At 40.9% G+C, this 27,034-nt stretch overlaps 1 protein-coding gene across 2 annotated transcripts; it reads right to left on the minus strand.

The window, feature by feature from the left end:
- Nucleotides 1-2,635: 2,635 nt before the first annotated feature.
- LIPI (lipase I) lies at nucleotides 2,636-25,741 on the minus strand. 2 transcript variants are annotated; one of them, XM_038766258.1, is made up of 11 exons: nucleotides 25,544-25,615; nucleotides 24,286-24,453; nucleotides 20,551-20,936; nucleotides 17,488-17,596; nucleotides 15,433-15,534; nucleotides 14,023-14,112; nucleotides 11,420-11,587; nucleotides 9,705-9,788; nucleotides 8,694-8,805; nucleotides 6,855-7,022; nucleotides 2,636-2,922 (listed from the first exon to the last, which is right to left on the minus strand). In XM_038766258.1, the coding sequence occupies exons 2-11, from the start codon at nucleotides 24,332-24,334 to the stop codon at nucleotides 2,826-2,828; spliced, it is 1,365 nt and encodes a 454-aa protein (XP_038622186.1). In that variant the 5' UTR covers nucleotides 24,335-24,453; nucleotides 25,544-25,615; the 3' UTR covers nucleotides 2,636-2,825. The 2 variants fall into 2 exon arrangements, with proteins under 2 accessions (XP_038622186.1, XP_038622185.1); XM_038766257.1 differs by lacking the exon at nucleotides 24,286-24,453 and having other exon boundaries at nucleotides 25,544-25,741.
- Between the last annotated feature and the right edge of the window lie 1,293 nt (nucleotides 25,742-27,034).

Below are 27,034 nucleotides of genomic sequence, written 5' to 3' on the forward strand. Positions count from 1 at the left end.
CTTGCCTAAAGTCACACAGCTGACAATTGGTGGAGTCAGGATTTGAACCCATGACCTCTGATTCCAAGGCCCGTGCTCTTTCCACTGAGCCACGCTGCTATGTGAAGCCGAGAAATAGTTTATATGACCCTTCAAAGATATAGTTCTGGTAGAAAAAAAGACAGCATCTTAGAAAGAGTGAGGTGAGCATGGTCTGTGCCTAAATTGTCCTGAACTAAAAGGAGAACATGGGAAAAAAATAAAAAAAAAAAGAAAAGCATGCCGTGAGATGATGTAAGAGAAGCAGCATGGCACAGTGGAAAGAGCACTGGCTTTGGAGTCGGAGGTCATGGGTTCAAATCCCAGCTCTGCCACTTGTCAGCTGTGTGACTTTGGGCAAGTCACTTAACTTTTCTGGGCCTTCGTTACCTCATCTGTAAAATGGCGATTAAGACTGTGAGCCCCCGTGGGACAACATGATCACCTTGTAACCTCCCCAGCGCTTAGAACAGTGCTTTGCACATAGTAAGCACTTAATAAATGCCATCATTATTATTATTATGTAAGATGCTAAAACAATGCCTACTTAGGAATGCAAAGTGGAGGCTTGATTGTGTGGTAAATCAATTCAGTGCAGATAGATTATATGGATAATTCAGGTAAATGATATTCTGTTCTCGATCTACACGCACTCCCTTGGTGACCTCATTCGCTCCCACGGGTTCAACTACCATCTCTACGCTGACGACACGCAGATCTCCATCTCTGCCCCTGCTCTCTCCCCCTCCCTCCAGGCTCGCGTCTCCTCCTGCCTTCAGGACATCTCCATCTGGATGTCTGCCCGCCATCTAAAACGCAACGTGTCCAAGACTGAACTCCTCATCTTCCCTCCCAAACCCTGCCCTCTCCCTGACTTTCCCATCACTGTTGATGGCACTACCATCCTTCCCATCTCACAGGCCCGCAACCTTGGTGTCATCCTCGACTCCGCTCTCTCATTCACCCCTCACATCCAAGCTGTCACCAAAACCTGCTGGTTTCAGCTCCGCAACATTGCCAAGATCCACCCTTTCCTCTCCATCCATACCGCTACCCTGCTCATTCAAGCTCTCATCCTATCCCGTCTGGACTACTGCATCAGCCTTCTCTCTGATCTCCCATCCTCTTGTCGCTCCCCACTTCAATCCATACTTCCTGCTGCTGCCCGGATTATCTTTGTCCAGAAACGCTCTGGGCATGTTACTCCCCTCCTCAAAAATCTCCAGTGGCTACCAATCAATCTGCGCATCAGGCAGAAACTCCTCACCCTGGGCTTCAAGGCTGTCCATCCCCTCGCCCCCTCCTACCTCACCTCCCTTCTCTCCTTCTCCAGCCCAGCCCGCACCCTCCGCTCCTCCACCGCTGATCTCCTCACCGTACCTCGCTCTCGCCTGTCCCGCCATCGACCCCCGGCCCACGTCATCCCCCGGGCCTGGAATGCCCTCCCTCTGCCCATCCGCCAAGCTCGCTCTCTTCCTCCCTCCAAGGCCCTACTGAGAGCTCACCTCCTCCAAGAGGCCTTCCCACACTCAGCCCCTTCCTTCCTCTCCCCCTCATCCCCCTCTCCTTCCCTTCCCCACAGCACCTGTATATATGTTTGTACATATTTATTACTCTATTTATTTATTTATTTTACCTGTACATATCTATTCTATTTATTTTATTTTGTTAGTATGTTTGGTTTTGTCTCCCCCTTTTAGACTGTGAGCCCACTGTTGGGTAGGGACTGTCTCTATATGTTGCCAATTTGTACTTCCCAAGCGCTTAGTACAGTGCTCTGCACACAGTAAGCGCTCAATAAATACGATTGATGATGATGATGATGATATTTTTTCCTCAATTTCAGGTTGTATGGTAAATCAATTCAGTGTAGATAGATTATTCTTTCAGTTGCATTTATTGAGCACTTAGTGTGTGCAGAGCTCTGTACTAAGCGCTTGGGAAGTACAAGTTGGGAACATATAAAGACGGTCCCTACCCAAAAACGAAGGGATAATTCAGGTAATATATATTTTTTCCTCAAGAGCAGGTATTTTATCTGAATTATTCATATCAACGTTTCAACCCTTCCTTCAGGAGCCTCTGCAGAGAGCAGCCGAAAATGATTTAGGGGATAGGCTAATTTGCACTAGAAGCACGAAATACAGAAAACACGGAAATATGAGCAACATCTATAATGATGTAGATTTCATCCTCCAATTATTCCTAAAAGAATCATTCTATCTTCCCAGCTACAAATATGAAACTTCAGACATTAATCATTATTAACCTTTATTCTGGTCATATTCAGACACATAATATTATTGATTTAAATAGCAAGTAAACAAACTACATGGGTTCAAGTGAAGCTTTATTTATTCTCATGCTTTGTCAGAAAGACAGCTTCCCACTGTGAAGAACTTATATTCACTTATTTCACTCCTATAAGATGCCAAATGTTGCCACATAGTAGTAAATCTGTAAATAACTTAGTGTGAATTTTGCATTCTCTTAGATGAAGTTGTAAAGGGTTTGATTTCTCATGAGCCAAAGATTTCCTTTCTTACAAAGTGAATAGTGAAGACAAATGTATAATGAAAAAAGCATTTTTTTCAATGGGTACAAAAAAATCCCCAAAAGTTAAATTAAAAGTTTCTTCAAAATCTTCAGAAGCTGCCTATCTTCTGCTGTTGGAAATTTTCTCCAAAAAATATTGCATTCTTCAAAGTTTCCACAAGACAAGCATTTAAATACGAGTCCTCTTGACCCCGCACTATCCTCATGTGTAACAACCATGAGTTTTATAGCAGGCAGATATTTACAACCGATCATTTTCTTTTTATTTTCACTTTTTGACATGAAATCAGTTTCAATGTTGTTTCCACATTTTCCTTCAGTATGAAATCATATCTGCAAAGTGGCGGCCTGTGTCAAGAGAGAGTACAAGGAATTAATTTCAAGTTTTATATTTTAGTCTCGTATAAAAAGTAACACAAACCAAGGACTTATCTACACAAGGCAGGTCCAGGATACCATAATAGGTCTCTGAGAAACCACTATAAATTAGGTATTATTAGTAGCATTTGACAAAGTTGTCAAATCCTTGTGGACAGGGAACATGTCTATTAACATGTAAAAGCAGTGTAGCCTATTGGAAAGCCCAGGTGCCCGGGAGTGAAGTCACTTAACTTCTCTGGGCCTCAGTTACCTCATCTGTAAAATGGGGATTTAGACTGTGAGCCCACCACGGGACAACCTGATCACCTTGTAACCTCCCCAGTGCTTAGAACATTGCTTTGCACATAGTAAGTGCTTAATAAATGCCATTATCATTATTATTATTCTTACCAATGAATGAGACAATGGTATGTTACCAAGAATTGAATGTCAACCTTCTTTTTATGTAGTTTATGATGCTCTTTATCTGATTTTTTTGTCGAATGAATATGGTATCAGACTTCTGTTGATTATCGAGTATTTATGTAATTACAGTAATTATGTCTAAATGTATAGTTAGTGAAAATACATATACAGTAGTCTTGCTAATTACAACCTGCAAGTTCTCAATTAATGTGTAATTATGCAATTATGATGGAAGGTGATGTCATAGTAATCTCTGTGAACCCAAGCCATTCATTGACTTAAATATGTTTAACATTAAAAAGTGCTATTACCGAAAATACCTGATTATCATATATCAAACCCCAAAATTTGATTAAAATAACTTATAGGTTGAGAAAAATTCTGAAAATGCTATCTTCACTTTCACATCCTAATTAGAAATAGGTTTCTTTTATTTTTGTAAAATATTTATGTTAGTAATAACCGTCGTAATGTCATTAATCAGGTGACTGCTCTACTAATTGCTGGGGAAAATCCAGGTGAGAAGTAATTACCTCATCCTTGTAAAATGGGGATTAAATCCTATTCCTTCCTACTAAGACTGTAAGCTTTATATAGGGCAGGGCCTGTTTCTGACCTGATTAAACTTGTATTTCCCCCAGCGCTTAGTACGGTGCTTGGCGCTTAGTAAACGCTTAAGAAGCACGATAGTTATTATATAGATATTATCGCTGGCCCTTAAAGGGATCACAGTCGGAATAAGGGTGTTGTGGGACGGTTGACACATCAATCAGTGGTATTTATTGAGCACTTACTGTGTGCAGAGCACTGTACTAAGGGCTTGGGAGAGTACGGTACGACAGAATTGGTGGCTCTGTTCCCTGCCGTTTGTGAAGTTCTCACTGTGACACCGGGTGCAATGAGAAAATGGAAGAGTGCATGCCAATATCTTTGCATGTTGGTTACAGTTAGGACGCTAGTGAACAAGGCATAGCGCATCATCATCATCATCATCATCAATCTCATTTATTGAGCGCTTACTATGTGCAGAGCACTGGACTGAGCGCTTGGGAAGTACAAATTGGCAACATATAGAGACAGTCCCTACCCAACAGTGGGCTCACAGTCTAAAAGGGGGAGACAGAGAACAAAACCAAACGTACTAACAAAATAAAATAAATAGAATAGATATGTACAAATAAAATAAATAAATAGAGTAAAAAAATATGTACAAACATATATACATATATACAGGTGCTGTGGGGAAGGGAAGGAGGTAAGATGAGGGGGATGGAGAGGGGGACGAGGGGGAGAGGAAGGAAGGGGCTCAGTCTGGGAAGGCCTCCTGGAGGAGGTGAGCTCTCAGCAGGGCCTTGAAGGGAGGAAGAGAGGGCAGAACCAGAAGCAGAAGATAGTTTCCTTGATAAGTCTTCGCCACTTAGGTCACCCTGATACTGGTCAGGAGGCCTTCCCAGACTGAGCTCCCTCCTTCCTCTCCCCCTCCTCCCCCTCTCCATTCCCCCTGCCTTACCTCCTTCCCTTCCCCGCAGCACCTGTATATATGTATATATGTTTGTACGGATTTATGACTCTATTTATTTATTTTACTTGTACATACCTATTCTATTTATTTTATTTTGTTAATATGTTTTGTTTTGTTCTCCGTCCCCCCCTTCTAGACTGTGAGCCCACTGTTGGGTAGGGACCATCTGTATATGTTGCCGACTTGTACTTCCCAAGCGCTTAGTACACTTACCAAGCGTTTGCCCCTTCCTTCCTCTCCCCCTCATCCCCCTCTCCATTCCCCCCATCTTACCTCCTTCCCTTCCCCACAGCACCTGTATATATGTATATATGTTTGTACATATTTATTACTCTATTTATTTTATTTGTACATATCTATTCTATTTATTTTATTTTGTTAGTATGTTTGGTTTTGTTCTCCGTCTCCCCCTTTCAGACTGTGAGCCCACTGTTGGGTAGGGACTGTCTCTATATGTTGCCAATTTGTACTTCCCAAGCACTTAGTACAGTGCTCTGCACATAGTAAGCGCTCAATAAATACGATTGATGATGATGATGATGATCTGTTCCCTGCCGTTCGTGAAGTTCTCACTGTGATACCGGGTGCAATGAGAAAATGGAAGCGTGCATGCCAATATCTTTGCATGTTGGTTACAGTTAGGATGCTAGTGAATCAATCAATCAATCAATCAATCAATCAATCGTATTTATTGAGCGCTTACTATGTGCAGAGCACTGTGAACAATAGTGAACAAGGCATAGGGCAGAACCAGAAGCAGAAGATGGTTTCCTTGATAAGTCTTCGCCACTTAGGTCACCCTGATACTGGTCAGGAGGCCTTCCCAGATTGAGCCCCCTCCTTCCTCTCCCCCTCCTCCCCCTCTCCATTCCCCCTGCCTTACCCCCTTCCCTTCCCCGCAGCACCTGTATATATGTATATATGTTTGTACGGATTTATTATTCTATTTATTTATTTATTTTACTTGTACATATCTATTCTATTTATTTTATTTTGTTAGTATGTTTTGTTTTGTTCTCTGTCTCCCCCTTCTAGACTGTGAGCCCACAGTTGGGTAGGGACCGTCTCTATATGTTGCCAACTTGTACTTCCCAAGCACTTAGTACACTTCCCAAGCGCTTGCCCCTTCCTTCCTCTCCCCCTCGTCCCCCTCTCCATCCCCCCCATCTTACCTCCTTCCCTTCCCCAAAGCACCTGTATATATGTATATATGTTTGTACATATTTATTACTCTATTTTGTTTGTACATATCTATTCTATTTATTTTATTTTGTTAGTATGTTTGGTTTTGTTCTCTGTCTCCCCCTTTTAGACTGTGAGCCCACTGTTGGGTAGGGACCGTCTCTATATGTTGCCAACTTGTACTTCCCAGCGCTTAGTACAGTGCTCTGCACACAGTAAGCGCTCAATAAATATGATTGAATGATTGATTGATTAGCACAGTGCTCTGCACACAGTAAGCGCTCAATAAATATGATTGATTGATTGATTGATTGATATTCCTGATGAGCGTGTCCACATTTTGCGATACCCCAGGTAATACATGGGCCAAAAAGTTCCCTGCTGATAGCACAGCCCCATCAGGTTAGAATCAGCGTGGCACAGTGGAAAGAGCCCGGGCTTGGGAGTCAGAGGTCATGGGTTCTAATCCTGGCTCTGCCACTTGTCAGCTGCGTGACTTTGGGCAAGTCACTTCACTTCTCTGGGCCTCAGTTACCTCATCTGTAAAATGGGGATGAAGACTGTGAACCCCATGCGGGACAACCTGATAGCCTTGTATCCCCCTCACCCCCCACCAGCACTTAGAACAGTGCTTTGCACAAAGTAAGCGCTTAACAAATACCATCATTATTATTATTATTATTAGAATCCACATCTTTTCAGGGCTTCCACTTGGATCAACAACAGAAGGCAAAAAGATAAAACACACAAACCACCACGGTAACAGGGGTGATCGTAGTCATTGTCTTACCTTTCTGGATTTGTGAGGGATTGCACCTTGAGTTGGTAAACCTTATTAATACAACTGGAGCCTCCTTTCTGAAAATACGTCATGGAGATTTTTGAGATATCTTTAAAATCCCGGTAAAATCCAGCGAACAAACGGATTTGTTGAAATTTTTCTAATGTCACGTAGTCACTAAAGAGAAAATAGGACATAGGACATATTTTAGCATTCCTCCCCCTCTTCATCCCCCCCGCCTTACCTCCTTCCCTTCCCCACAGCACCTGTATATATGTATATATGTTTGTACGTATTTATTACTCTATTTATTTGACTTGTACATATCTATTCTATTTATTTTATTTTGTTAATATGTTTGGTTTTGTTCTCTGTCTCCCCCTTCTAGACTGCGAGCCCACTGTTGGGTAGGGACCATCTCTATATGCTGCCAACTTGTACTTCCCAAGCGCTTAGTCCAGTGCTCTGCACACAGTAAGCGCTCAATAAATACGATTGAATGAATGAATGAATTCTTGTGTTGGAAAACTAAGATACCTAACAAGTATATCTTTGTTGTAGAAATCTTAAACTACAGGATTATATTTTGAATTGTTGATTTAAACCTTCAGGAACAATGGAAAAGTTCAGGTAAGGATCCTTACCTAAAAACAGCTTTTCAAAAAGTCACTTGTCTGGAAAAGTATGTGTGTGTCCACTTCAGCCCCAAGATGGGCAGTGTGCCTAGGAAAAAAAGTCGGGGGCCGTCCAGGACCTGGGTCCTAGGCTTTCTGTGTCATCTTGGGCAAGTCAAGCGCTTACTACAGTGCTCTGCACATATTAAGTGCTCAGTAAATATGATTGAATGATGGAATGAAGTCAATGTAAGCTCTCTGAGCCTCAGTTTCCTCAGCTGTAAAATGAGTATCTGCTCCCTCCCTCTTAGATTTTGAGCCCTATCAATCACTGGTATTTATTGAGCAATTGCTGTATGCAGAGCACGTGGCTCAGTGGAAAGAGCCCGGGCTTGGGAGTCAGAGGTCATGGGTTCTAATCCCGGCTCTGCCACTTAGCCGCTGTGTGACTCTGGGCAAGTCATTTAACTTCTCTGTGCCTCAGTTACCTCATGTGGAAGATGGGGATTAAGACTGTGAGTCCCTTGTGAGACAACCTGCTTACCTTGTATCTCCCCCAGTGCTTAGAACAGTGCTTGGCACATAGTAAGCGCTTAATAAATACCAAAATCATTGTCATAATTATTATTACAACAGAGGTAGTAGACATCATCCTTACCCACAGTCTACAGATGAAGAGCCCCGATGGAGAACTCTATGTGACCCCTTAGATTTTGAGAGACAGAGACAGTGTCTGATCTGATAATTCTGAATTTACCCCAATGCTAAATGCAGTGCAGGACATATAGTACTTAATAATAATAATAATAATGGCATTTATGAAGTGCTTACTATGTGCAAAGCACTGTTCTAAGCGCTGGGGAGGTTACACGGTGATCAGGTTGTCCCACGGGGGGCTCACAGTCTTCATCCCCATTTTACAGATGAGGTAACTGAGGCCCAGAGAAGTGAAGCGACTTGCCCAAAGTCACACAGCTGACAATTGGCAGAGCTGGGATTTGAACCCATGACCTCTGACTCCAAAGCCCGAGCTCTTTTCCACTGAGCCACGCTGCTTAATAAATACCAGCTAAATGAACAGAAAGGATTGAATGGAGATGTTTCATAATCAGTCAATGGCATTTATTGAGCACTATTGTGATTCACCTAGTACCCCAGCAAATTAAATTTCAGTTCCTTTATAAGAAAAAAAAATCAGAACTTACCCTTTAAGTTTTGATTCTTTAGAACTTACCCTTTAATTTTTGTTTCTTCTTTTTCCCCATTTTTATCAATCAACTTAATTTTAAAATAGCCTTTCCCTCTGGTTTTGCTCCAAATACTAATATCCACAATGAATGTATACACTGAAAAATGGAAAACCCGTAGATTCCCATTCGTATTGTATTGCTTTTAATGTCCCTTGTTAAAAATAAATTGTTGTTGAAATCGCTAAATAAGCATAAAGCAGTTCCCTTCTCGTTTACCAATGTATATCTGGTCATCCTTAGCACTAAGCAGATATGTACAGCAGTTATACTACAGGTGGAAAGGCAGGTTGAGTAGATATCCAAAAAGTCCAGATTGCATAGGTAAAGTGTAGGAAATTTAGTCCCAAAACCCAACTTTTATAGATGGGTGTGTAGTTGGCTTGCAGGGTAAGGATCTCAGTTCTGCAGATACTAATGTAGACCATTCTGGGCCTAAAGGAGAATGACAGAATGGGCTCCGGAGACTCTCTAGTGGAAATGGCGGGCATGTCAAAGGTGTAACCATAGTGATTACCTTCCTTTATAGCTCCATTAAGGCAATAAAATTAAAAAGAAAATGGACATTGAACAGTGGCCCTGGAGAATCCTCATAAAACAGGGCAGGGCAGAAGCTTTACTCTTCCCTCTCTTTTGCTGAACGCACTGAGACAAAAGATCATTTTCTAACTGGCTTGCATCTCTTCTCTCGTTTGCCCGGCAGCTTTGCTATTTTTTCTGTTGCTAATCCAAGAAAAATGGAAAGAAAGTCACCATCAGGGCCATCCCACAACTGCTAGGATTCTACCCTCTCAGCGATTTTCTCAACATTTGGTTTTCTCTTCTTTAAAGTTTGCCTCTTCAACCTTCCCTCTAACTGGTCCCCTTAATTGCACTTTAGATACTTCCTAGGAAATCCTGCTGGGCAACTGGGCAACTGGGGAAACTGAAATCAACATTCTGTGAAAAAACATAGATGGAGATTGGAGAAAAGTTTCTTTAAAATGTTACCAACTCACTACAGAAAGGATCCTTGTTAGTGTCAAAGTAAATCGTAGTCCCGTTTTCACTCGTATAGTTTTTCCATTTGTCCACATAGTAACCTAAGATTTAATAAGATTTCAGTGCAAATAGTGAAAACAGAACAGCCAAAGTGAAGAGCAGTTAATATATAAATTACCTAACCTCAAGTCAACACTATTTAAAATTTGATCTCTGCACCCAAGAAGCCTCTTGGGCTGCTAGTTTGAATTTGGCCCAGATGAAGAAATAGTTTTCACGATTATTAAGTCAATTCTGGATCCTCCTAGTCACCGCTCTGGAAAAGCCAAAATAAAAAAGATTTGAGAACCCATATGCTGTCTGATTATGAAATCGCCTAGAAGCTCGGACTTGAAGTCATCTTCCATTCGGGCAATTCCCCAACTCGCTTTAATGGCAAAGACAATTTTATGGAACAGTCTGGATTACTCCCCACCTCAACCCCTATAAACCTGTTGTGAAATTCTTCTCAGGATCATAATTATGATATTTTAAAAGCATACCCTAGACTTAAAGCACTGTTTGTATCTAGCCCAGGACAGAGTGAGGCACATAGTAGGCACTTAATAAATCCTACAATTTTTATTATTATATTGTGTGAAGTGTTGGGGTAGTTGTAGATAATAATATGGGACACAACCCTACCCCTCCTTGACATTCATCTTCATGGTCAGGGTTGAATCATCTAACTTCTTTAACTGTTCTTTAATTATTCTTATTATTTCAATCAATTTCATTTATTGAGCAATTACTGAATATAGAACACTGTACTAAGTGACTGGGAGAGTACAATAGTTAGAAGACATGATCCTTGCCCTTGAGAAGTTTGCAATCTAGCAGATTTTATGGTATTATTTATATATTTTGAAATAGGAGATAAACCCTGAGATAGTTACAAGATACGATAATTCCCACGATACCACATCATTAATGTGTTATCCATTAATCTATTAGAGAAGCAGCATGGCTCAGCGGAAAGAGCCCGGGCTTGGGAGTCAGAGATCATGGGTTCTAATCCCCGCTCTGCCACTTGTCAGCTGTGTGACTTTGGGTAAGTCACTTAACTTCTCTGTGCCTCAGTTACCTCATCTGTAAAATGGGGATTAAGACTGTGAACCCCATGTGGGACAACCTGATCACTTTGTATCCACCCCAGCACTTAGAACAGTGCTTTCCACATAGTAAGCGCTTAACAAATGCCATTATTCTTCTTCTTATTATTATTAAAACCCTTTTTGAACCTTCTACATTTTTCATCTAACATCTTGAACATTCTGTTTGGTAATCCTTAGTATTCCTACTGACTACGAACGTAGCATACCCTCCTTGAACTTATTGATAATAAGAATTTAGAAGTGTTTTTGCTCTGTTTTGTTTTTTAACGGCATTTGTTAAGCGTTCACTGTGTGCCAGGCATGTACTAAGTGCTAGGGTAGATACAAGGTAATCAGGTTGGACACAGTCCGTGTTCTACATGGGGTTCACAGCATTAATTCCCATTTTACAGATGAGGTAACTGAGGCAGAGAGAAGTTAAATGACTTGTCCAAGGTCACGCGGCAGATAAGTGGCAGAGCCGGGATGAGAAGTTGTATTGTTTTACTACCGGTAAGACTAAAAACCCAACCTCGGTGATGTCTACAACAAATAATACATGACTCCAAAGCACAATATTGGCACCCCACAAATCTTACCTAGTTGTGGACAGGGCAGTGGCTTAAATACTTCATAGTTGACACACTGACCATTCCGGAACGCTCGTTGCGAACTGCAGGGACACGCAGTTAAATTGCATTTCCCTTCCAAAGATGACAAGAACAGGAAGACTGATCTCTGATGGTCGCATTTAAAAAATGAACTTCCTTCACCATCACAATTAAGGGGAAAAAATGGAGACCCATTTAATTAGCATTTTAGTTCATTTAAAACACGGTCATTGGTGAAAAACCGAAATGCTCTATATCAGGTTCTTTCGGTATATGTAATAATATAATAGCATGGTCACATGAAAATTCTCCAGATGGATCATGAAATTCAAGTCAATCATAGTCCTTTACTTCTGACTAATAAAGCAATCATTTATTTGTAATTTAACCACTTGTGTTTTATTTCATTCAACTGCTGGTGAGATTCAAATATGGGTATGGATTCATTCATTCATTCATTCACCCATTCAATCGTATTTATTCAGTGCTCACTCTGTGCAAAGCACTGTACTAAGCGTTTGGGTAAATACAAAAATAAGCATATTTCTTACCCACAACAAGCTTACAGCCTAGATATGCTAATTATATCTAATCTGCCATTCTTCCAAGTATTTTCCATTCCTCAATCTATGTCATCTTACCTTCCCCATTAGTCTTCAAGCTCCCTGAGGGTAAGCATTGCATTTTTAAGTGTGTTCCTCAACTACTGAGGATGGCACTCAATGCCAATTTGCAAACGTTGGCAGGACATGAAGCTAATGAACTTTTGAGATGCATGTTCTTTTCAAGGAGGAGGAGGGAGGTTTCATAGAGGAGAGAACCTTTTCTCCAATCTCTTCCTGGCAGATGCAGGACCACTCATTCATTCATTCATTCAATCGTATTTATTGAGCGCTTACTGTGTGCGGAGCTCTGTACTGAGCATTTGGAAAGTACAATATAGCAATAAAAAGAGACAATCTTTGTCCACAATGGGCTCACAGTCTAGAGGGGGGAGACATACATTAATACAAGTAAACAGGTATCAATATAAATAAATAGAACTATAGATTTATGCATATATGCATAAGTGCTGAAGAGCAGTCCTACTCATGAGTCATGTTCTTCTCCTCTTCTTCTCCTCTTCCCTCCCTCCCAGTTGTTCATCTCAACCAGTGCTCACCATTCAACAACCAATTCACCAAATGACACTCAGACCCTCTGCAGAAGGGAGAATTAACCTGGAGAATTTGGTGGAAAATTACATCAAAAGCCATAGGGTCGAAAAGATCCCTGTGAGACTGGAAGTGTTCTCCGACAGCAGTTTTCACTGCATAGCACTGCAATAATCAACAAACCATGATCGGAACTGCTTATTAGTTAGTCCAGTTGTCGCAATTCAATGTGAGTTTCTCAGACTAACCATTCGACCTAACGGACCGATGCATAAAAGCATGCATATGGGAGCATTAGACTGAAAACAGTCCCTGTCCCATACAGGGCTCACAATCTAAGTAGCAGGAAGAACAGGTATTAAATCCCTGTTTTGCAGACGAGGAAAGAGAGGCTCAGAGAAGTTAAGTAACTTGCCGAAGGTCACACAGCAGGTGAAGGGCAGAGCCAGGATTAGAACCCAGGTCCTCCTACTCCCAGGCCTGTGCTCTTTCTACGAGGCTACCTTGTACATCCAATAAATTAGAAAATAAACATGAAACTAAAGAAATAGCATCTCCTTAAAGAAAGAAAGGAGGAAAACAATTCACCTGCAGCATGACACAATCACCAGTGCTTTATTTTAAAGACAGTTTATAATAAAATGCTGAATTTCAATAAGTGCTTAGAGCACATCACAACAGCTGCATTTAACATTCAAAAATTAAAAAATCAGAAACTTCAGGAGAATGACTTGTCCTAAAATGAATTTGCAAATTAGCTTGGATTCCCAATTCTTGTAAAAATAGATATGAAGAGATGTATACTAGGGTCACCCTTTAGGCATCCCTCTATCAGTCCCACAGAACTTGTGTACATTACCCATAATTTATTTATTTATAGTATTGCCTGTTGTGTGTCCTTGGGCAAGTCATTTCACTTCTCTGTGCCCCAGTTACCTTACCTGTAAAATGGGGATTGAGATTGTGAGCCCCATGTGAGACAGGGATGGTCAGCCTGATTAACTTGCCCAGTGTTTAAAACAGTGCTTGGCACACAGTAAGTGCTTACCAAGAACCACAGTTATTATTATTATCATTAAATATGGTTGATTGATCGACTGAACCTGATCTATTTATTTTAATGTCCCTATCGACTGTAAGATCCTTGTAGACAGAGATCACGTCTACCGACCCTACCAGGTTGGATTTTCTCAACCATATAATAAACACTCAGTAAATACCATTGCTTTATAATAGGTAACTGGCCGAGTATAAGTGTCATGGGCAGAGAGTAAATGTGAATTGATGACGGCGAGGAGGATGGTAATGAAGCTAGCCGAATCGTCATCGATGTTCACAAGTCCAGCATCACTCTCTCCTAACTGTCAATTAAAATGAGATCCATTTGGTACTTCTGAGACTCATTCATACTTTCTAGAAAGCATGGCGAAGGATTACCTGAAAATATGGTCTTGGGACAACCTGGCTGCTTAGACCCACCGTTGGGATAGAAATCTATGTGGCCCATAGGATTTCTGAAACCTAGAGCTAAAGCGGAACAGAAGGATAAAATATATATTAAAATGATGTCCAGTTAATTTTATATTTTAAAAAAAATCAACCTGTATGGCTTTGGGAGCACACACCAGAAGACAAATTCTACAGAAAATGGAACCCATATTGCTACTGATTGTTTATATTTCTATCAGTTTTCACCAAGCTGTGCCATATTTCTAGACTGTGAGCCCATTGTTGGGTAGGGACCGTCTCTATATGTTGCCAGCTTGTACTTCCCAGGTGTTTAGTACAGTGCTCTGCACACAGTAAGTGCTCAATAAATATGATTGAATGAATGAATGAATATTAAAGATGAGTTAAGGGAAGCCTAACCTAAAACTACCCCCTTCTCCTGGAAATATTATCTAACCTCAGCTTCATCGATACTGTCCTCTCCTGGTTCTCCTCTTATCTCTCTGGCTGCTCATTCTCAGTTTCTTTGGTGTGCTCCTCCTTTGCTTCCCACACCCTAATTGTGGGTGTCCCTTAAGATTGAGAAGCAGCATGGCTCAGTGGAAAAGAGCCTGGGCTTAAGAGTCAGAGGTCATGGGTTCAAATCCCGGCTCCGCCCCTTGTCAGCTGTGTGACTTTGGGCAAGTCACTTCACTTCTCTGGGCCTCAGTTCCCCCATCTGTAAAATGGGCATGAGGACTGTGAGCCCCAACCTGATGATCTTGTATCCCCCCCCAGCGCTTAGAACAGTGCTTTGCACATAGTAAGTGCTTAATAAATGCCATTATTATTAGTATTATTATTATTATTATTCAGTTCTGGAACCAACCCTTCTATTGTCCATCCACACCCACTCCCCTGAAGAACCCATTCGCTCACATGGTTTCCCCTACCACTTAGTACAGTGCCTGGTATATAATGCGTGCTTAACAAATACCATAAAAAAATCCTCCAGTTTGCCCAGGCAGAAATAGCCCAAATTGTTTCTGACTATGTTTCTTGCCTAATATAACCTAAACAAGCCTCATTTACTTTCTCATTTTTGTCTTTCTAAATTTTAAGCCTCAGAGAGGTCAATCTTTGGAAAGCCATCTGTTGCTACATACTCTCAGTAACAGTGGAATAAACTATTACTGTTCACTGACTTGTCACAGCTTTCAATTCCTGATTGCAGCTCTTTGTTTTCATCTGCAAATTTCACTTTCTGAGAAAAAATAAGATCCAGTCATTATATTTACTGAATTGGCTGCACTCGACCTGCCTCTCTCTCAGTTTCTCATTTCCCTTCCTGCATTTTTCTAGGGTTGTTATTTCACAACCCTGTCCCCCAACCCCAGAAAAACAAGAATCACTAGGTACCATCAGTATCAGTATGGATAACGTCAACGAACTTGGCATCGGTGCGATCTAATCTTTCGTCTGCTGGTTTCCCAGTGAACTGGGGGCCGGCAGGATCAAGACCTGAAATGCAAAAATGAATATTCATATCATTCTTGTTCTGAATATTCACATAATTTTAGTTCTCAAATTGTATGGCAGTGAGCTCTGGCGTTCTGGGTGGAAGACTTCGGCTACTTTCAATTGCACAAAATCCATGACCCTGCCCCTCAGGTTGAAGCCTTATTGAGAAGGTTCTGGAAAAGGAATGTGAAATAATTTGAATATGTGTATTTGAAAAAAGTGAAATAAATGAGTAAATAACTTGGCATTTCCAATAATAATACTAATAATGGCATTTGTTAAGCGCTTACTATGTGTAAAGCACTGTTCTAAGCGCTGGGGGGATACAAGGTGATCAGGTTGTCCCACAGGGGGCTCATGGTCTTCATCCCCATTTTACAGATGAGGGAACTGAGGCCCAGAGAAGTGAAGTGACTTGCCCAAAGTCACACAGCTGACAAGTGGCGGAGCCAGGATTAGAATCCATGACCTCTGACTCCCAAGCCCGGGCTCTTTCCACGGATCCACGCTGCTTCTCTGATGACACCTGATAGTAGGCCATGCAGTATTATAAACATGTCCCAGAATTTGTTCTGTCCTTGCTAATCTTGCCAGCCAATCTTTTCCTAAATCCCCAACTACTCTTGCTTATTTTAAATGGTTGGGCCTCCATTCATTCATTCAGTAGTATTTATTGAGCACTCGCTGTGTGCGAGCACTGTACTAAGCACTTAGAAAGTAAAATTCGGCAACAGATAGAGACAACCCCTACCCGACAACAGGCTCACAGTCTAGGCTTCTGTGTCCAAGTTATGGCATGCTCATTTCACAATTTGGGGTCATGTAGAAAGCTCATCCTTAGAAGACTTCCCCCTCTTATTACCATTTACTTCCCCCTCTCCACTCTTATGGTGACTGTGCGGGAGTGGGATGGGCTAGAAGCTTGCCTTATTGGGCCAAAGTTTCATTTCTCAACAGAAATAACACATTCCACCTCAAGTCACCCAGTAAGACCAGTTTGGTTCCAGGAAAATGGTGGCTTCTCAGGAACTTGATTGAGTTCTTCTTCAAACTAGGCAATTACTCAGACAGTTCCTCAGTCTTCAGTCTGTTTACTGTCCGGAGAAAATTGGTTGGGTTGAAGTGAGTTTATTATAACAATCTGCTTATTTAGCAATCTTATTTTAGTTCCACGGGTGGTAATTGGTAACAGGGTGTATGTAACTACTTGTTTTTTAGATCTAGCATTCCCCCTTTATGTTTGTTTTGTTTTAGGTTAACTGGTCTCTTGTGGTTGGCCTCTGGGATATTATTTGAGAATTTGTGAGTGCAAACTGGATGAAACATGGCCTTATATTCAGGCCAATCATTTTTAGTCAGAGGGTGAAGGAGTTTTGCTGATTTTCACTCTTCAGAGGGTATGCGACCAAAATTATTCGGCTAAATAACTAACTCTATTCCTGGGTATGGCTATGTTTAGGCTAAAACTCGCTCCTAAATATGCTCCAAGTTAGATCACCCCTATAATTCTAATACCAACAGAACTCGCTGCATAAACACAGCGTTCCTTTCCATTTTCCTGGCCACGTTATTTCCTGGGGCCTTTTACTTTCTCACCACTGGAATTTCAAAAACCTAAGATAAGCCATATGGAAAAACACTCCCTTGGGATCTGAAGATTATTCTAATGAAGAAATGAATTTTGTTTTAATAGTGCCATGAAAATGATTACAAAAAGAAAGGCAAGCAAACTATCTCTGCAGAAGGCGTTCAGAATGTACGGATGGAGTACATCTCTGATAGCTGTTACAAACATAAAAGGCATCATCAGTAAGATAAAACAAGCATTAGTGATTGAATCGTATTTTCCTGCAATTTTCAAGTACGACTTTCAAAGAAGTTAAAATCGGCTATTCGAAATTAACCTCCGATGATTAAGGATGTTAAAATAGAAGTCCCGATTAAAAGCTTTACCTGAAATTCTTCCGAGAGAACCGTTGAGACTTTCTCCAACGAATCCACATATATGAGCCCCCAAACTCAGTCCTATCATATGTATGTTGTCAAGAGAAACTCCTTGTGTCTGCAAAAGAAAAGGACAATGATGGGTGATGGCAAGCTTGCTAACCATCAGGTCTGCAATATGGTTGGTTGAAAAAGCCTCGAGCACCAGGATTCTTGAACTCAATAATTTTTCTTCATAATATTCCATTTTAAACCCACCCGAGAAAAACAGTAGTTATTTCTGATCTTTTCTGTTTTGGGAAGATTTCAAATCACACTGCATAGATTAAGGCACGGACCTTGCCCCATATTCATTCAATCGTATTTATTGAGCGCTTACTGTGTGCAGAACACTGTACTAAGCGCTTAGGAAGTACAAGTTGGCAACATATAGAGACGGTCCCTACCCAACATCGGGCTCACAGTCTAGAAGGGGGATACAGACAACAAAACAAAACAAAACCGAGCTTAATAAATACTACGACTATGATTATTATAGCTCTTTTCTCCTTTGCTGCCTTGTGCCTCACAGAATTCATCTTCACCAGTAGTAGCTGACTATCTTCTGAGTGCAGGGCACTGTAGTATGTGCTTGAGAGACACAATTTAATTCCATGTGGAAAAGGTGTATCTTCCCAATCCTTCTGAGAAAATCTCAGGATTATTTTCCCCAAACCTTCACCAGACCTTCACCAGACCATATAAGGGGTTTGAAGTCAAGAAGGCAGGAGAGCAGGCAGCTAATCTCTATTTGGCAAATGGGGAAACTGAGACACAGAGAAGTGACTTGGCCAAGGTCACGAGCAGGCAACTGGCGGAGCTGCGATTAGAACTCGGGTCTCCTGCCTGTGAGTCCTGAGCTTTTTCTACTAGGTGATGTTGCTTCCTTGTGCTTAGTACAGCGCTCTGCACACAGTAAGCGCTCAATAAATACGATCAATAAATACGATTGATTGATTGATTGTGCCTGCTTCCTAATAGACAAGTGGTAGGTCTGATGGACGGATTCTGCCTTGGAATGTTTAATGAACTTCATTCCCTATCCATCCCTGTCCCCACATCCAGTCTGCCTGATGTCTGGAGGTGATAATAATCATAATGATGGCATTTGTTAAGCGCTTACTATGTGCAGAACACTGTTCTAAGGGCAGGGTGACTCTGAGACCACCCAAGCCGATAGTGGCTCTAATTCCAGGTCCGCCACTTGTCTGCTGTGTGATCCTGGGCAGGTCACTTCACATCTCTGGACCTCAGTTCCCTCATCTGTAAAATGAGCATTGAGACTGTGAGCCCCATGTAGAATAGGGATGATGTCCAACCCGGTTTGCTTTTATCCACCCCAGCGCTTAGTACAGTGTCTGGCATATAGTAAGCACTTAAATACCACTATTATTATTATTGGGACAGTAGTGCTGGGCAGGAGGTCAAAGAAAGACTGAAGCATTCTCTGCTAATTAGGTGGCCTTGCTGATGTCAGAGTTTTCTGGGACTGGATCTCGGAACCTTTTTAATGGGGCTTGGGGAAAATACAGTGAAGACCCATGTGGGATAGGGGCAGAATTGCTTATTTGTCTGAATAAAGCAATTGTCTGAATTGCTTATTTGTATCTCCTCCAGTGCTGAGAAAAGTGTTTATTCACATAATATGGACTTAACAGTACTACAATCAATCAACAAGCACTCAAGCACTACTCATCTAAAGGGTTGTTTCTATTCTTTCTTACTGGACCCTTTTTCATCTTTCTACTTATTCCCATTCATTCATTCATTCATTCAATCATATTTATTGAGCGCTTACTGTGTGCAGAGCACTGTACTAAGTGCTTGGGAAGTACAAGTCGGCAACACATAGGGACGGTCCCTACCCACCAGCGGGCTCACAGTCCCATGTTCTTTGTCATCTTAATTTGTTGAAATTTCACATTTTCTCCTCAAACTAGTTGCTCTTGGGAACTTCAAAAGTAACTTTATATAATTTTGTGTACACTCATCAATAAATATTTTACATCAATCTAGTCAATTTTAACTTGAATTGTGTCATTTAATGTAAAAAGAAAAAAAGCATTCCGGTTCTCATCTATTCTATTAATGTTTTTACATATAATTTTGATTTATGAAACAGGTAAAGCAAGCTTAAAGTCATATTTTATTTTTGGAAATTTATATATGAAGATTTATATAAGATCTATATATATATATAAGCTGTATCTATATATATGATGTACAGATTTATTACTCTATTTCACTTATACATATTTACTATTAGCATGGCTCAGTGGAAAGAGCACGGGCTTTGGAGTCAGTGGTCATGGGTTCGAATCCCAGCCTTGCCAATTGTCAGCTGTGTGACTTTGGGCAAGTCACTTCACTTCTCTGAGCCTCAGTTACCTCATCTGTAAAACAGGCATTGACTGTGAGCCCCCTGTGGGACAACCTGATGACCTTGTATCCCCCCAGCGCTTAGAACACTGCTTTGCACATAGTAAGCCCTTAATAAATGCCATCATTATTATTATTATTATTACTATTATTTTGTTAATAATGTGCACTTAGCTTTAATTCTATTTGTTCTGACGACTTGACACCTGTCCACGTGCTTTGTTTCATTTTGTCTGTCTCCCTCTCCTAAACTGTAAGCCCGTTGTTGGGTAGGGACCGTCTCTCTATGTTGCCGACTTGTACGTCCCAAGCGCTTAGTATAGCGCTCTGCACGCAGTAAGCGCTTCAATAAATATGATTGAATGAATGAATGAACCTTAATTAATTAAAACCCATTGAGGACTGATAACCTTGATATAATTTGCTGCCAAATGATATTCCGTAAAAAATAGTTTTTAAGTTGGTCCCTGGTGGTGTCATGAAATCAAGGTAAGAATGGATATTCCCCATGAGAAACTTTCCCTCCTTCCACCCACAAACACTACTCTCAAGCGGGCGAGTCACGGTTCTGCCAAACAATTTGGCTTCCCCTTTTCCTCTCTATCCCTTTGAGTTGCTTTCAATTCCAATCCTGAGGTCAACTGTCGGCCTTACCTTCAGGTTTAGAATGTGTTCCACCAAGATGCTGGCGACTTGTTTGGTGTTTTTGACGGCATGTGGATAGTATAGAGTGGTAGCACCTCGGACCCAGTCAACCACAATGACGTTAATATCGTCTGCCTTAAGCAGGAGACTGACCATGGTGGGTAGCCACTGGGGCTTTTTGCCTTCTCCTCTGTATCCGTGAACAATCATGACTGTTTTCTTGACGTGGGCGAATCGCACGTTCAGCGTGGAATTGGGTTGAAACACGGCTTCAGCGCAGTTTCTGAATTCCCTGGTGTACAACAGCATTTTTACATCCAGGCTGGGGTTAAACAAATCAGCAATAGCGTCTGACACGTTGAGATCTGTGAATTCGAGACACTTCTTTTCTGCAACTGGAAACCAAGGCAATCAGTTCAGTCAGAGGGTTGGGATGATTCATTCATTCATTCAATCGCATTTATTGAGCGCTTACTGTGTGCAGAGCACTGTACTAAGCGCTTGGGAAGTACAAGTCGGTAACGTATAGAGATGGTTCCTACCCAACAACAGGCTCACAATCAATCAATCAATCAATCAATCGTATTTATTGAGCGCTTATTATGTGCAGAGCACTGTACTATGTGCTTGGGAAGTACAAGTCGGCAACATATAGAGACGGTTCCTGCCCAACAACAGGCTCACAGTCTAGAAAGGGGAGACAGACAACAAAACAAAACATGTGGACAAGTGTCAAGTCGTCAGAATAAATAGAAGTAAAGCTAGATGCACATCACTAACAAAATAAATAGAATAGTAAATATGTACAAGTAAAATAGAGTAATAAATCTGTACAGACATATATACTGGTGCTGTGGGGAGGGGAAAGAGTTAGGGTGGTGTGGATGGGGAGGGGGAGAGGAAAGAGGGTGATCTCTGGCCTTAATCCATCCCCATCCTTTTAGAAGAGGAAACCCATCAAAATTTCAGTGTGGGCTGGAATTTCCATCGTTCACATCACGGCCCTTTTACTAGACCTGAGCTGAGAAAGAAAACTGTTGAGTAAACCACTTCTGAGAGACTTCAATGAGCCAGGCTGGCTGTCTACACTGCCCAAATTAACTGGATCATTTCCCAAATGTTCCCTTTCATTTTGACTATGTAAGACCACCCTAAACCTGGTCATTTTATTATTTAGAAATTTCCTATTCATTGCTTTTAGCAATTTTGGATGGGAAAACATATTTTCTCCCCTCCTAAGCACATGTCTCTATCTGCTAAGTAGAGGGAGCATCACCTAACCATATACTAGTCAACATACAACTTGCACACATTTACAGGGTGCGAGGGATAAGCCATCTCTCCATTAGCTGAGGAGCCCTATCCAGTTCTTGAGATGCACATCCCAAAATCAATCAATCGTATTTATTGAGCGCTTACTGTGTGCAGAGCACTGTACTAAGCACTTGGGAAGTACAAAAGACCCAAAAGGCCAGTTTACGGACCAACCATTTCAACCTCCCCAATCAGATATTTTCTTGGCTCCAAGAATGTTGAGGGGAATGGTTTGCAGTGTTGCTCAGCTTAACTGGATAGCAATCAGCGCTTGTGTACAATTTTATTTTCACCAGGAAGCAGTGAGAATTCAGGGTAAGAGCATAATGTACAAAACAAAAACAAGTGCCTTCGCTGGCCACGTAACAACTACTCCTTTCAGAATAAACATCATCCTACAACAATCTACTACCCTGTCAGCCTTGGTGAGGCTAATGGGATAGTGTAGGGTCAATAGAGAAATAACACACTCTCTGACCAGCTTGTCCTGTGGGCCAGGTTACAACTTTGGGACAAAGAAGACTGAAAAGGAGAAGTCAATGAACCAGAAGGAGAATAAACAGAGTACAGTGTGAACAAGATGTGATTTCTCTGGATTTTTGGCATCTGAGTTAGCTTTTCCTTCTGCTTTGCTGATCTGCTTTCTTTTGCTGCCCCGATCCTGTAGTTGTGTGGCCAAGATCTGGCCCTATGGTAGGCTCGCAAACACGCTTGTTTATGTGATACTTTGTCCATCACTCAATGGTCACTGACAGTGTCAGTGGTCATTGACAATCACTTTGTCAATCACTCAACGGTATTGAGCTCCGCCACTTGTCAGCTGTGTGACTAGCGTGGCTCAGTGGAAAGAGCCCAGGCTTTGGAGTCGGAGGTCATGGGTTCAAATCCCGGCTCCGCCACTTCTCAGCTGGGTGACTTTGGGCAAGTCACTTTGCCTCTCTGGGCCTCAGCGACCTCATCTGTAAAATGGGAATTAAGACTGTGAGCCCCACGTGGGACAACCTGATCACTTTGTATCCACCCAGCGCTTAGAACAGTGCTGGGCACATAGTAAGTGCTTAACAAATACCATAATTATTTTTATTATTATTTTTTCGGACCCCACCTCATTCCCAGAATCCCTAGAAATTGACATCCTTAGATATTGAGGTGCATGTGACATCAAATGTATTATCCAAGCCACACAGCAGTAGATGGAGGTGGTTGTTGGTAGTGGTGGAGAAAACGCAGTTGACTTCCTCCATATGTCTCTCTCTCCCCTCTTGCTCACTCTCCTCCTGCTATTTCTTCTCTCTCCGTTTCTTTCTACCTTTCCCCCTTCAACCTTTCTCTTTTCCCTCTCTTTCCTCTTTTAATTTGGTTTCAGTCTTTCACATCCCTTCCTTCTCTGTACTTCCCTCTCACTTATTTCTCGCTCCCTTTCTGCCTTTGCTCTCTCTTTTGACTCCCTACCTGCTTCTTTCTGTCTTGTCCTCCTTTTCTTCCTCTCCTTCTTCTTTCTCTCTTTCTCTGTCTCTGTCCTTTTCCCTAACACTTTCTTTTGAGCCCCAGGATACTCTGGTCACCTTACTTAGTAGATTCAGCCTGAATGTTTTCGACTTTTCATAATGTCAATCTTCTGAAAGGTTTTGAAAAGCCTTGCACTTGTTTCCTTCCCTTCTACCAAAGTGAAGCTGCTAATAGGGTCAGAAACATAATGGAAAAAAAAGAAACAACAACTTTGGAACCTTAATTTATCTAAAGAAATGTTATACTCTAAAGCCCGTCCTTTCCAATGTATTCATTAATCAATCAATCAATCAATCAATCATATTTATTGAGCACTTACTCTGTGCAGAGCACTGTACTAAGCGCTTGGGAAGTACAAGTTGGCAACATATAGAGACAGTCCCTACCCAACAGTGGGCTCACAGTCTAGAAGGCGGAGACAGAGAACAAAACCAAACATATTAACAAAATAAAATAAATAGAATAGATATGTACAAATAAAATAAATAAAGAAATAAATAGAGTAATAAATATGTACAAACATATATACATATATACAGGTATCATTACCATGATATTTGATGCTGTTTAAATATTGCTCAGAAGTTTGAACTTTTAGCTTGAAAATAAAAAATACCCATGAAGAGAAAATCCTAATACAGCTATCTTAAACATATGCCAAACATACATACGGTGCCAAATTTAAAAAACAACAACATTCAATTAGGAAACGCACTCTTTTCTGTCATCAGGTTGGAGGTACTGTTATACTTTTACTGAGAAAGCTTTGGCTAAAACATAATTCTCAATTTACATGAATGAAGTTCATTTCAAATCATTTCTGTTAACAAGTTTGGTAAGTGTTCCCTAGACTAAAAACAATGTTAGTTTTCTAAAGAATATCTTTTCAGGTAACCACAAGGTAAATTGTTAATATCTTACCAGATTTTGTCCAGGGTATCAAGCTGAAGAATAAGCATAATCGCAACATTTGGAATCAAAGTAAAATAACCCGACACAGTTGAATTTTAGAGAAAAGGAATCCGCCGTTAGTTCTCTCCTCCGGTATTTTTTTAGCGTGTTCTGGGTTTCTCCTTGAGATGACCCGAGCTTTTTATAGAGAAACGGTGACTTTCAGGAAATGAATTTAGAAACACTGAAACAAGCTTCCTTGACCTTTGGCTCTACTAGGCTCCTCCTCTTCTTTACTTAACTAGGTGAGGTAGTTTCCTCGGTGATATATTTGGTCCAGGACAGTTTCTATTCAGTTCAGACATTGATGTGGATTTAAAAGAGGAGTTCAACTAGATGTGCAGAACCAAGGAGGAGGAAAAACTCATTACAAATCTCTTTTATTTCCCCTTCCATTGGATGTCAGATGTGGTCATGAGAAGCGTGGTTATGGAGAAACTAGTACACATCAGGAGTCACACCAAGCTAGAATTAGAAGGGGTCCGAAGAGCCCACAGTGGGCAGCCCCTCATATTAAAACCTTGGCTCTCCCAAAGGATAATTTCTATATTCACATCCATGAACCTTCCTTCTAAATAATAGCACCTTGCCATCTTCTAGAAACATGGAGAGAATCAAAACAGTTATTTACCAAAATTGGTAAATGAGATCTTTTTTCTTATTTGGCTCTAAGAAAGAGAAAACCAGATAACCTCAGTCTTTTTTTTTAATGTTGACTGGGATAAAATTCAAACCCAGTCATTTTTTTTCTTTCACATGTATGTTGATTTAAGCCCCCTCTTGTTTGCCTACAAACAACATTTTAAAATAGTCGTGAACCTTAAAAGAGTGGTTTGGGTAATTACACCAATGCAGAATATTGCATGAGCTAATCTAGAGGTTTAGTGGGTAGCCAGGCCAGAGACACCAGCTCTTCTGTGCTCTTCTGTAGTTCTGCTGTAAAATCCTCTCCAAAAAGACACCTCGCGCTTTAATTATGGTCATTTAATTATGGTTTATTAAGTGTTTACTGTATGCTAAGCCTTAGTGTTGCCAGGAAAAGCACTCCAGGCCTTGAAGGAAACATCGTATTTTCAGAGTGTTGCTAGCGAATAACTCTAAATAAGTTATTTTAAATTAAGTAATTTAAGTAATTTTAAAACAGAGCTCAAAAGGTGAATACGTACACAACAGATCCTTCTCAACAAGAGTATTTTTAGAGCCCAAGAAATAAAATGAACTTTCTTACGTGGCAGATGATCACAGTGGTGTTTTGTCTGTGTACTTTGGACAGTCATATAATGTCTTCTACAGGTTCTCTTCGTAGTCACCATCCTCCTGAACTGAATTTGCTGTTATCTTTGCACTTTGGACTACAGACGTAGTTGAAATGTAACAATCCCATCTTGGTTTCACTTACAAAAAGTCCTACTTCTTTGTAGACCATATATCCTTACTAAACAGGAAGAAGAGCATAAGAAGTTCAGTGTGCTCATTTGCTCCGTATATTAGTATTATACAATTGCGATGATGAGATAACAAGCATTCTGTAAAGTACTCTGAATTCTCGGAAGTAGTTGCTTTATAAAAGAATAGATATTACAGCTATTGCACTTTTCAAATTGTTTCCTGTCCACCAATTCTGGACTGCTTTTGTGAAGTGAAGAAAGCACCATTTTGTATCCCTACATGTAACATTTCCGTTAAATGGAAAAAGCCAAACATACGGGGTTCACAGTCTAAGAGGGAAGGAGGGCATGGGGGGGAAAATACATTTAATGCCCATTTTACAGATGAGGAAACTGAGGAACAGATAAATTGATTGTCCAAAGTCACACATCTCGCAAGTGGCAGTTCTAGGATTAGAAGCCAAGCAACCTGATTCCCAGACCTGTGCCTTTCCACTAGATCATGCTGCTCAGGTTTGATTCATTCATTCATTCGATCGTATTTATTGAGCGCTTACTGTGTGCAGAGTATTCATTCATTCATTCAATCGCATTTATTGAGCGCTTACTGTGCGCAGAGCACTGTACTAAGCACTTGGGAAGTACAAGTCGGCAATATATGGAGACGGTCCCTACCCAACGGTGGGTTCACAGTCTAGAAGGGGAAGATGGAAAACAAAACAAAGCATGTGTTCGTTCTTTGAATGAATGAATGAACGAATGAATAAGGGAATGAATGAAAGAACGAATGAATGAACGAACGAATGAATGAATGAACGAACGAATGAGTGAATGAACGAATGAATGAGTGAATGAATGACCGAATGAATGAACGAATGAATGAATGAATGAGTGAATGAATGAACGTGTGAATGAGTGAACGAATGAATGAACGAACGAGTGAATGAATGAATGAGTGAATGAATGAATGAACGAATGAAAGAACAAGTGAATGAATGAACGAATGAATGAGTGAATGAATCAACGCGTGAATGAATGAACGAACGAGTGAATGAACGAATGAAAGAACGAGTGAATGAATGAACGAACGAATGAATGAATGAGTGAACGAACGAATGAATGAGTGAATGAATGAACGAATGAATGAACGAACGAATGAACGAACGAATGAATGAACGAATGAATGAGTGAATGAATGACCGAACGAGTGAACGAATGAACGAATGAATGAATGAGAATGAATGAATGAACGCGTGAATGAGTGAACGAATGAATGAACGAACGAGTGAATGAATGAATGAACGAATGAGTGAATGAACGTACGAATGAAA

Source organism: Tachyglossus aculeatus, chromosome 24, assembly GCF_015852505.1.
Source record: "Tachyglossus aculeatus isolate mTacAcu1 chromosome 24, mTacAcu1.pri, whole genome shotgun sequence".
Classification (NCBI taxonomy): Eukaryota; Metazoa; Chordata; class Mammalia; order Monotremata; family Tachyglossidae; genus Tachyglossus; species Tachyglossus aculeatus.

Bases quoted from the DNA above. Each gene is read 5' to 3' on its own strand.
- LIPI (XM_038766257.1), bottom strand. From the start codon at position 25,628: ATGGTGACTACGAAGAGAACCTGTAGAAGACATTATATGACTGTCCAA. The intron at 11,588-14,022 runs GTAATCCTTCGC...GTGATGGTGAAG, and splicing joins TCCCAAGACCATATTTTCAG to GAAGTTCATTTTTTAAATGC. The intron at 7,023-8,693 runs GTAAGTTCTAAA...TTTTCTCTTTAG, and splicing joins GAAGAAACAAAAATTAAAGG to TGACTACGTGACATTAGAAA.